The sequence below is a fragment of the Lytechinus variegatus genome, chromosome 1 (assembly GCF_018143015.1).
Source record: "Lytechinus variegatus isolate NC3 chromosome 1, Lvar_3.0, whole genome shotgun sequence".
Lineage (NCBI taxonomy): Eukaryota > Metazoa > Echinodermata > Echinoidea > Temnopleuroida > Toxopneustidae > Lytechinus > Lytechinus variegatus.
In genome coordinates this window covers 63,997,118-64,009,633 of record NC_054740.1, presented here as the reverse complement: position 1 = coordinate 64,009,633, position 12,516 = coordinate 63,997,118, and the positions used below count along the sequence as shown (strand labels likewise).

General features: G+C 46.2%; 1 protein-coding gene across 1 annotated transcript; it reads right to left on the bottom strand.

Moving 5' to 3' along the window:
- Window positions 1–266: 266 nt before the first annotated feature.
- Window positions 267–9,978, bottom strand: LOC121419725 (uncharacterized metal-dependent hydrolase YabD-like). Its single transcript, XM_041614186.1, has 2 exons — window positions 9,780–9,978; window positions 267–1,735 (listed from the first exon to the last, which is right to left on the bottom strand). Exon 2 carries the CDS (start codon window positions 1,728–1,730, stop codon window positions 333–335), a length of 1,398 nt encoding a protein of 465 aa, XP_041470120.1. The 5' UTR covers window positions 1,731–1,735; window positions 9,780–9,978; the 3' UTR covers window positions 267–332.
- Between the last annotated feature and the right edge of the window lie 2,538 nt (window positions 9,979–12,516).

Below are 12,516 nucleotides of genomic sequence, written 5' to 3'. Positions count from 1 at the left end.
AATCAAATACAAAGTACTAAATAAAATAACCTTACCTTGTCTCCGCCTTTGAACTATCTAACCTAAACTTCTGTGTATCCCTATGTAATAAAAAAAATAAATAAACACATAAATATACGTAACTGTTTTACTTAAATATATATATATAATTATTTCATAGGCATAACATATATACATAACTATTTTACACAATACAATATTTGATAAGTGTAGCCAATTATAGGCATCAATTATTTCATTAGAACAAAATTCAATCCTTGATCATAAATCATTTATCACAAAAAAAATAAAATGGCAGGCGGAGACAGGTGCCAGAGAGTAGCATTGCCTGTTTATTTAAGGCAATACAACTCTCTGGCGTTGATTGTTGTCTCCTCGAGTACTTGACTGAGGGAAACTCCTCGAATGGACGCCACCACTTGCCCGACATCGCCTATAAATGATTCCGTTTGCCAACCCTGGCGAGGGCGGACGGGCAAGTAGGGGGCGTCTGTCTCGAGGAGGAGACGGTTTTGTGGGATGGAGCGGATGCCAAGCTTCTTGAGACTGGCACCGGCTCCACAGTAGTAAGATGCGCTGCCTGTTACCCCGAAATAAGCATATGTAAACGTCGACGTCCATTCATCGACGATGTCCGGCGAGCCCATGAAACAGTGTAGATGGATTCTCTGTGTGGCCGGGCATCGTCGACGGATGGCGTCGCGTGCCAACTTGTGGATTGAGCGCGGGATTGGCTCATTTCCGGCCCGCGAGCCATTGGCCCCCCGGAGATGGAGGACGAGGACTCTTCCGGTGGAGAGCCCCAGGAGCCGCTCAAAGAGCTGCTCCTGTGCCCCCCACTCGGAGTCGTCAGTGCTCCAATCCAGGCCCACCTCCGAAATGCCCCTGACTCGCGGGTCAGCCAGAGCCAATCGCAGGGCCTCGAAATGATAGCGCGACAGGCCAGAGGCCTGTTTTGGATGAATGCCCACAGCCACTGCGTAGCCTTCAGGAAGTTCCCTGAATACCCTGTCGAGGAAGCCGGGGGCGGAATATCTCACGGGGTCGCAAAAATTCCATATTCCCCCGACTACCTTGACTGGGTGACAGGGCTCTCCCTGAAGTTGTGTTTTTGCTCGTTTGAGGTCAATACGGTCCGGATGATAATGGGAATCAAAGGCTTGCAGTGGTGGCCGAGGGCGTTCCCCCAAAACATGTTCCAGCATTTGTGGGGTTATTCCCCTCCCTCTCCCAGTGGGGGAACTCTCCACAGGCTGGGGTGGTCTAAGCCAAGTGGGCATCTGCCCACGGCCACGACCAACCCCAACTGTAAGGCCTCCACTGGTTGAGGGTCCAGCAGCAGTTCCGGAAAGCGGCCCTTGGGCGAGTTTCTTTGCCTGTTTGGCGCGCTTCCCACGTTCTTTCCTGCGTTTATTTAGTTTGTATCTTTTTTGGGCGCGCTCGGCCTCGGAGAGCTTCCTCTTCTGAGTATCTGCTCCTGGCGATGCGAGGGGCAGATGCTCGGAAAGTGTCCCCGAAGCCTGCGGCGCCATTTGCAATTTTGGCGGGTCGGCCTCAGAGGCAGGCTCACAGGGGGCCTCCACTGGAGCCGATCCGCCTGTCTCTTCTACATTAATTTCTGTTGATTCGGCTTCAGAGGGAGCCCTTAGGGAACCAACCTCCGAGGCCGAACCAATTTCTACCTCTATTTCGTCCTCCACCCCCGGCGGCAGTAAGGCTTCACTGTCCATATTCTCTGTAAGGGAAGAGAAGAATAATGCACATATGGGGGGAAAGAGGGGAGGAAGAAACAAGAACAAGATTATTAGATCATTTATCGCAATGTGCGATGCATAATAATTGGTTTAGATGTTATTCCCCCCTATGTACTGCAAGGGGGGCAGAACCACTTTTGGTTCTCCATTCCTTCTGTTTCTGTGATACCCACGCATATTCCATGGTACCATTCATTGCATTTATCACAACATATCATCAGAGAGCCGTCATCGGGCCTCCGGCAAAAACAATACAGTTTACCTTTGCCAGGAGCCTCAACAATTGCCTTACCTTGATCCGTGCACTTTTTCAGGCGGTCATGGTTGTAGGTGGCTATTGTTCTCCTGAAGGCCACTCTGTACAGATATGGTGATCTCTTCTCCACGATGATCGCCGGCCCTTTCCAAGGGGGGTTCAACTTACGCGATTTCCCTTTGGCACAGGCCGTGTCTCTAATGTACACCCGATCATTTACTTTGAATTCCCTCGTATGTTGTTTGATATCGTAGTCTCGTTTCATCTTCCGTTGAGCGGATTTTATTGCGGCCCTAGCTGAAATGTGAGCATTACGCATCGCACAAGTCAACTCGGCCACATATTCCTCCTTAGTCTGCTCTTGTGTGGGTTGAGGAACTGAGAATACGAGATCAGAGGGTAGATTTACCTCGCGTCCCAACATTAGCTTGTTGGGGGTAAATCCAGTTGTACGATTTACGGAGGAGCGGATAGCACCTGCGATCTGCTGGAGATGCCGATCCCAGTCTCTTTGAGACTTTGAGACATAGCACCGCACTGCATCCATCAAGGTCCTATTTGCTCTCTCCACTTGAGAATTTGCTTGGGGGCGGAAAGCGGTTGTTTTTGACTTGTGGATATCAAGGACACGACACATGTCCTTGAAAAGTGTACTCTCAAAATTTCTGCCCTGGTCCGTGAAGATTTGAAATGGATACCCAAATCGGCAGAAAAAACTGTTCACCGCAGCGTGAGCGGTCATTTCTGCCGTTTGAGAGGGCAGGGGTACGCATTCCACCCACTTGGTAAATTGGTCTACCATAACCAGGATGTGCTCATTACCCTGTGCTGTTTTTGGTAACGGACCCATGAAATCGAGATGGACACGTTCCATGGGGGCGCTCGCATGAAAACTCTTCATGGGATGCCTCCCAGGACGCGTTGCCTTCTTGTTTTGGTTACAGGTGGCACATCTGGCGATGTAGATGCGAATATCTTCCAACATGCCGTACCAATAGTATTTGGACTTTAACTTAGCCCGAGTACGATGGACCCCAGCATGCCCTGCTGAAGGAGGGTCATGATTTAGCCGGATGATGTCATGCCTTAGTGATTCCGGAACCACCACAACATCACCTACATCCTTCTTCATCCTGACAACTCCTTCCTTGAGAAAAAAGAGTTCCCTGTTCATCCACAAAAACTTTCCCTCTGGTGGGAGGAGAAACAGAGTCCCTTCATCCAGTTCTTTCTTGTCTGTTAACCACTCACGGAGGGGCTCGAGGACTTGGTCTTTTTCTTGTTCCTTCTTGACTAAATTGTCAGAAGGCAGTTCCTCTGCCCCCTCAGCTGGGTCAACTGAAATACTTCGGATCTCAAATGAGTTGGTTGTATTAAACGATATTTCCATGTGTGTTACGGGGAAATGACCTTCGACCGCCACTCTTGAGACCCGTTGGCTTTGGCTTAGTGGCACGACATCGTCTACGCAGTCGACGAAGTGTGCCCATTCTTTGTGTCTTTTGGTACAATATGAACACCCGCCACACGGCAAATCCTGTAGTCCCACACCCAGCTCAAACCCCTCGCACATTGGCTCCGTATCCGGAATGCGCGAAAGGGAATCAGCATTGCAGTGGCGTTTACCGGGCCGGTGTTCCACTTGCATATCATACTGTCCTAACTCTTCAAGCCAACGAGACAGCTGTCCTGTTGGCGTTTTGAAGTTGAGCAGCCATGTCAGACTACCATGATCCGTTCTGACAGTAAATGGCCTCCCTAGAAGGTAATGCCTATACTGTCTGCAGAATAACACTAGCGCGAGTAGCTCGCGGCGAGTGACGCAGTAATTCTTTTGTTGAGGAGAAAGTGATAAACTGCCATAGGCTATAACCTTCTCCTCACCATTCTGGACTTGTAATAACTCCGCCCCAATTGCTGTGCTAGAAGCATCCGTATCTAGGATGAACGGATCATATGCATTTGGAAGTGTGAGCACAGGGGCCGAGGTCAAGAGAGCCTTGATTTGTTCAAATGCCTCCTGGTGGGCCTCTGTCCAGCAAAAAGCATTTTTACCTGTGAGCTCATATAATGGCCCAGCCACCCGTGCATAATCTTTCATGAACACTCTGTGGTAATTGGCCAAACCCAAGAATTGTTCTACCTCCCTCGTGGAAGTAGGAGTCGGCCAGTTCGCCACCCTTTGAATGTTTTCTTCTGGTAGATGCAAGCCGGTAGCATCCACTTCTCTACCCAAGAACTCCACCCTTTCTTGGAACAGGGCACACTTTTTGGGTTTCAGTTTAAGCTTGTAGTCCTTGAAACGTCCCAGGACTGCCCCTAAATTCTTGATATGGTCTGGAAATGATTTACCTAAAACCAGAACATCATCCAAGAATGCAAGAGCCACGTCCCATGTGAGACCTCTCAGGACTAAGTTCATCACACGTTGGAAGGTGGCCGGTGCATTGCACAGGCCAAACCCCATGCGGACGAACTCATACAGCCCATGTTTTGTAACGAAGGCTGTTTTGTCCCTATCTGATTCTGTTACCTTGATTTGCCAATAGGCTGCGTTGGCATCAAGTTTGGAATACCACTTGTTGCCTGCTAAGGTATCAAGGCACTCTTCTATGCATGGTAGTGGGTAGACGTCCTTTTTGGTGACATTATTCAGCTTGCGGTAATCAATGCACCATCGGACTCCCCCATCCTTTTTCCGCACTAACACAGGCGGCGATGCCCATTCAGACATAGATGGCTGTATGACTCCAGCGGCCAACATCTTGTTGAGATGTGCCTGCTCCTCCTGAATGAAGTTCAGGGGGGTCCGCCTCATCTTTTGTTTTATGGGCCTCGCATCGCCAGTGTCTATGCTATGAGTTACCTCATCGAAACCACCGAGGTCAAACTCGTCTTTTGCAAAAACTGATTGATATTTGAGTAGAAGCCTTCTCAACTCCTCCCTTTCCTCTGGAGCCAGCCCCTTAATAGAGCGGCCCCAGAGATCCAGGAGGTGTGGAGGTAGGTCCACGTCAGGAGTATTCGCAGTGCCAACGCTCCTCACTGGGACGCCTCCCGAAGGTTCCGTGTCTGGTTCTACTACCAAGACTTCATAAGCATTCCCAATCATATCGCCCCTTCTTAACTTGTAGGTTATATCAGAGGGATTTATCAGGAAGACCTCTGTCTCTTTGTCACTTTCATGAAGGCTCCGGGGAATAAGTACAGGTGCGGGCAGACGAAGCAGTGGTTCCACCAAGAAGGGGCCAGGATTAAGTGCAACAGAGCACTTAACCCTCCGCACCGAACATGGAGGAACACAGACGCCCTTACTTATGCACACCCTTGCCATGTTCCCCGAACCGTCACGTTGTATGATTGGTATATCTTCACCATTCAAGGTTAACATAGCATTTGGGATGCTAATATTGGCATTGTGTTTCCTTAGTAAATCAACGCCAAATAGCATCTCATCTGCTATCGGAGCTACGTGGATTTCCTCGCTGAGTATTTGATTACCCAGCTGGATATCTATAGGCCCTATCACAATACCGTCCATTGTCATATCTCGGCCAGCCCCCTTAAGAACTCTTCGCTTAAGGATGGGCGGCCGAGGCTGGAGGCGATGGAATAGCCTATCAGATATAATAGTTACAGCTGCCGCCGTGTCCAGAACAGAGGTAATGGACTCTTTGCCAACTGTCAATTGAACACTTAATGTTGAAGTCGAAGCAATCCTACAAACGACTACTTCTACCTCTTGATCTTTACGCTCACCAGGAATGTCTGGTGGCCATGGCGGATTCCTCCAAGGGACCTCGGTCACCTCAGAGGATTCCAGGCCCCTTGGACTTGCATTTGCATCCAGTGGCCTTGGGCTTCCATGGTCTTCCTTACTTTGACTGTCCTTTAGTGGAATAGAGGTGGTTGGGACGGGGATCCGTGAGCGGATCGGGGACTCCCCATCTCCTCCGATCCCTGACCATTTCCCCCTTCTTCGAAGGTGACAGCCCTCACTTGTCTGTTGTTTGCAGGTGATCTGCCTCTGGGGCAGGCCCTACTGAAATGGCCTTCCTCCCCACAATTGAAGCAACCTGTGAAGCCACGTTGTCGGTCAGGTGTGGTTGGCGGGGGGCCTGAAAATGACCTCCTGCTACCTACTGACCGATCCGGAGTCTTGTTTGCATTATACCTCGGCCTGTCCGGTGTACCCGAAGTCCGACCGGAAGTGTATTTTTGTCTGTCTGGTGTTGCTGGTTCCCGGCCAGAGGTATATTTTGATCTATCCGGTGTAACAGGGGCACGGCCAGGGGGATACCTTGACTGGCCTCTTGACACCGATAGAAGTTCCTTTGTGCTTCGTGACAGATCCGTGATCGCAGAGACCATCGCATCCATCTTGGAGGCCCATACCGTGTTCTGAGCCTCCAGAGCACTAATTCTAGCCTCAAGACTAGAATTTCCCTTGCTGGCAGCCTTCTGAGGAGACAACTTTTGTACCCTAAGGTCATTATCGTCGTCTCCTAAAGAGAGCTGCCTCACTTCTTTCTTGGGCCTAGGGCCATGCGAATGCATGGTCTTCTGGGTAAACTGATACCACTTGAACTTGGTCATGGCCTCATCCAGTGTCCCAGGCCGCGAAGTCAGGACATGGTGCCCTGCGTCCTTGTCTTGGGCGCCCTGGCAGAACCTTGCCACAACAAGCTCCTGGACAAACTTGTCAGGTAGACCTACGAAGGCCTGGCCTGCAAGGGTCAGAAGCCTATCCGCCCATTTTAATAGGTCTTCATCAGAGCGTTGGAAGGCCGATTGGAACTGCATGCGAGTGACCTCTGGCTCATCCTGGAGAGAATACCGCTTCTCCAATTTGGCAACCAGGGCCGAGTAGGAAATAGTCGGATTGCTCTCCCTTATGAGAGCCGCGAACTTACTCGCCTCTGCCTCCAACGCCAGACACAGCTGATACTTCTTGTCTGGCTCTGACATGCCGTGTCTCTCTGTGTAGAGTACGAACTTCGAATAGAAGGCCGCCCAACTTCCCTTGCCGTCAAAAGAAATTGTCTTTGGCAGTATTGTTGGTCGATATGGAGGCCTCCTATCGTCATATTGGTCAGCAGATGCCGATGTAAGCCGGGTAACGCGGGGTGGCTGGCTATGTGTCGGCAGCTCCCTGTATCCCGGACTTACCGATGGCATTGCTGGGTTTCGGTACTGATTTGCTACCGGGCCCCCTTGTCCATCTCCTTGCGGTCCAGTGCCCTGATAGGTGGGGTTACTCCCCCCATATCTCAGGTCACCAGGTCCTTGAGGGGATGGCTGAGGGGCCGCGGTGTAGGGGTAGTATTGTTGGTCGTATCTACCGCCAGCCCAAGGTGGGCAATATCCACTGTGAGCGGCAGCAGGTTGACCCATTCCAAATGGCATGGATTGCATCAGGCGAAGCATTGTGCCATATATCTCATCGTATTGGGCTGGTGTGAATTGTGAACCAGCTTGTGTATTATGACATCTCTGTGGGGGTGATTGACTAAATGTTGCATGTCGGCCACCATGAGCCATGGTGGCCTGACCTTGCATGCCTGCTGGCGCCCGCGGAACAAACTGGGGGGGGTGATTTGGTTGCCAACTTGGCACAAATGGAGGGGAATAATTCTGGTGCGATGGTGGCCCCACTGGGGCAGGCAAAGGGGATACCACTTGAGGGGGACCCTGTGGTGGAAACAGGCCCTCATTCCATCTTGAAAATCCCATTTGGTCACCCCATAGAGACTTAACCCTGTCTTCTGGAGAGGCCGAGGGCTGCTGAGTAGAAGCGCCACCTGGCCTCCCCCCTGCGAAAAATGAGGGAGCCTCCCTAGCCTGTGTCTGAGAAGACTGGCCTACAGCACCCTGTGTGCTTTGTGCACGGGTGTGCTGTGTCCAAGCCTCAAACGCATGGCTTACGGGGGGCTCCTTAGATGGTATAAGTGGAGCGCTCGTAGCAGGCTCATCTCCTTCGGAGCGCACTTCTCTGCGGTCTACATTATGAGCCGTTGTTGTTGGCTCATAATCAAAGGCGTAAACTAACAGTTCTGCCTTCGGTATATGAGGTATCGACAAGAATGTCTCTGGAGTAAGGTCGGCCGCCTCCCTCGCGTGTAGAATGCGGTTGGCGGTGGCCATACCCACTCCAGGCAAACTCATCAATTCCTCAGGCGAACAAAAGTTGATTTTGATTCTTGACATGTTGCTCGCCATCTTGATGTAAGGAAATAATATTAATCAGTAACAAAAAAGAATCCCAATAGTCAATTGAAAATAAATTTGGGACAAATTAAATTCCCAAATTGAACTGTAATTAACCAAAAATTATCCTACAGACTAGTTTGTCTTGCGGATAAAATCAAAATAAACTTGGGACAAAATTGACTTTTTAAATAAAAATATGAAAGAGAAATTAACAGAACTAACGTCAGAATATCCTGACCTGTGAATGTAATCAAATTCAAATCCAAAGGCTACCTTGCCTAAGAGAAAAAATTCCTGTATGATTCAATCCTTAAGAGAGAAAAGGAAAAAAAATCAAACAATTGAACGCTCACTTGTTCAAAAAATGTAAAATGTAGAAATAATTTCAATTAATTTCTTATTCAATTATGTAAGTATATTTTTATTATAATTTTTTTTTTTTTTGAACAAAAATTAATATTTACAAGTACACTTGGAATAATGGATAGCTCTATATACAATTTATTTAATTAAACACTTTATAGTTTATTAATTTGAATGTCAGCAGCACAGCTCACAGCATTCACTCAACAGCAGCAGCGGCAACAATCCAAAAGCACAGCAACAACAGCAGCAACAAAATAATTAATACAACGGCAGCAGCAATTAACAACAACTCTTCAACACAACAGCAGCAGCAACAAGAAAATAATTATTACAAGACTGAATTTCCTGATCTCCTGAGACGTGACCAAAAAATAATAATAAATTCCTAACAATTCAACAGCAGCAGCAGCAGCAATTTTCTGGTGTTTTCTCCAAAAAACACCCAGAAATATAATTACAAAAAAATAATACTAACAACAGCAGCAGCAGCGCAGCAGTCAAAGGAGAAAAGCAAATTCAGGCTTGTAATAAAATAATCAACTCACAACATCAATAATATTCACACCACATACGGTACACATGCAGCTCAGTTCACTCACGTCGCAAATTCACAACCCTATTAGTACACAGTCAAACTCAATCAAAAATTCATCAAAGTCAATCACACTCGGTGGCCCGGAAAAAAGTATCCTAACGAGGGAAGATTTAAATATATGGTTAAACAAAATGAATGGATATTTACCCTAAATAGTACGACGAATATTGTTTGTCCCAAAAATAATCCGATTGGCTCCTGTCAAGCTAGCCGCTGAATTCCTTCAGGGCTTGCCGCCAGTGCCGATCGGTAAAAAAAAGTAAAGTAAATTTACGGAACTAAATATCAAACTTTTTCCACCAAAAAATAAAATTTCAAACTAAAATAATATGTTATATGTTGTGTTATTTAATATTTTGGACGAAACAGAGTCAAACAGCTCAAATTAATCAAAAATCTAAAATTTTCAAGATGGCGGCGGCTTTTTGATATTCGGCCACAGCCAGCGCAGATTCTGCTATCGGCGCCGGCTATGGCGAAGTAAAGAAAATATTTTGCCGAAAATGAATTAAAAATGCTTTTATCCTCGTCGCCAATATTGTGGAGGGGCCGAAACACTAACATTCATACACATATATAACCCGGGAGAAGATCCTACCTTATTCTCTGATATGTTTAAGAGCCCTTTTGTGACACGTCCGTCCTTGCCTGCCGTCGGTCGTGAAGTGAAGTCCAGTGTCGATATGTACATGTACGTAGTACGTAGCCTATCAGACCGCTGTACGACGTGCCTCCCGCTGGTTTTGTCATGTGACCACAAGTCACGTGAGCAGTCACGTGATTGGCTGTCGTCTGCTAAAGTTATTAGTACGCCCTGACACTATAGCATAGCATTTTCTTCTTATCGAGAAAAAAGAAGAGAGAAATCCGATCCAAAGCTTCGCATATTTTTCATTACAGCGCTCCGATCGCATCGATCTGCTACATGTACAATGAGCTGCAATTTTGATGAAAAACGGCCGCAGAGTTCACCCGGCGGAGGCCGCGCCAAGACCATCCCCAGTTTTCACAATTATTTGTCGTTCCGAGGACCCTCCTTTTTACAATAAAACCGCTCCAACTCCAAGGCCCCCGTTTTTTGTCTCGCCCGCGGCACACCCCCATACCCAGTTGTTGTGTGTCCGTATCGGTTGTGTCCGGACGATCAATTTTAGGAAGTCATTTGAAGAAATTTACAGGCGAAGTTTCATCAATTTTTAGTACAAAACGTAGTAAATATTATAGAGAATAAAATAGATGATTACAACTATTGAATTCATATTTTTAGGGTAATCCAAAGACAAAAAAGAAGGCTTCAAAAATATAAGTGTCCGGACACCCGACCCCCCATCCCACCACTTTTTTGGTCGAGTGCCCCCCCCCCCCTGGCTACGCGCCTGTTCTACGGGAAAAAAACTCACTTAGGATCTACGCCTAGTTACTTTTACAGAAATATTTCTGGAGTCAGTGGAGTGTCGACGTTCTCATCCTTTCTCTCAGCTCTCTTCGCAACATCACCTTTACGCTTCCATGTCCATGAACACAATTCAGCACCAACACAAATGTCCATCGAATTCGAAGAAGATCCGGTGCCAGTGAAAAAATATACCGGTACTAATTCCAAGTTCCATTGCTCAACAAACATGTCTCTTGACGTCAGCTGATATCACAAAGATCACTTTATCAATTCCTTCCTGTTAAAATCCAAACCTTTGATGATTTGCCAACTGCCTTGAAAATGTTTTCTGAGTGAAAAAAATTACGGAGCAACGATTTTGTTGGACATGCATGCTACTGATAGATTTCTCCTCACTAATTTCGGGGGCCGGCTGGCCTGGGCCCGGCCGGCCGGCGGCGGAGGGGGAGAAAATGATTCCGATTGATTGATCACGTGATAGAAATATGAAAAAAGGGAGGGAAGGAAGGAGGAAGGGAGAGGGAATTAGAGGGAAAAAATATAAAGAAATAAATGAATATATAGATAGATAGATATATAGATAGATAGATAGATGGAATTTATGGATGGATGGATGAATAAATGAACAAACATAAATAAATACATAAACAAAATTAAGAGTGGTTAATATCTTCCTCTCTTTGGGCATTTCGATTTCGTTTTCATTTTATTTACGATTTTCAATATATTGTATTAATGATTTTCTGTCATGGACGTCTACCTTACCTCTTTGTCGATTAATTTTTAGGGCCTACCTCTTCCATCCAGCCATCCATCTACTTCTCATAGCTATCTCCGTTGGAACACAGCCCACTCCAGTTTTCCCTCAATGTAGTCTACATTGTAAGTTGTAACTATGACAATAACTACCCAGGACCAAAATCCAATTGAAACCAGTTGGATTTCCAACTGGTTTCAATTGGTTTCAACTGGTTTCAATTGGTTTTAACTGGAATTTAACAATTTCCAGTTGAAACCAGTTGGGCAACTGGAAATCCTAACTGGAACCAGTTGGGCAACTGGAAATCCTAACTGGAACCAGTTGGGTAAATGGATATGACTTCCAACTGGAAATGATTTCTAACTGGAACCAGTTGGGTAACTGGAAATCCTAACTGGAACCAGTTGGGCAACTGGAAATCCTAACTGGAACCAGTTGGGTAACTGGAAATGACTTCCAACTGGAAATGATTTCTAACTGGAACCAGTTGGGTAACTGGAAATCCTACTAACTGGAACCAGTTGGGCAACTGGAAATCCTAACTGGAACCAGTTGGGTAACTGGAAATGACTTCCAACTGGAAATGATTTCTAACTGGAACCAGTTGGGTAACTGGAGATGACTTCTAACTGGAAAGATGGGTAACTGAATTCTAATTGGAACCAGTTGGGTAACTGGAAATAAAACTGGAACCAGTTGGGTAACTGGAAATCCTAACTGGATCCAGTTGGGTAACTGGAAATGATTTCCAATTGGTTTCCAATTGGAAATTTTCCAGTTACCCAACTGGATCCAATTGAAACCAGTTAATTTGCATATTTTCTGCCAGTGTGCACAGATTAATGTTTTATGAGATTCATCATAATTTACAATGTATCTATTTTTTTTCAATTTGAAGTTCCACACTTTTTTCAGATAAGTGTTTCCAATACTTAGCAGTGAAAACCATGTTCATAAATGTTATAGATTATAATTAAAACAGATTCAAAGATAATACACCACTAACTGTTACCAAATTACATCAAATAAAAATACATATATTTGAAGAACTCCAATATGAATATATACATATGAAAGTCTGTATTTTATCAATGCCCTTTACATTGGTATTAATAGACAAATAACACTGCTTCTGTGTTGGCATGAGCAATAGTTAGTGCAAATGCTAATTAATTTGTA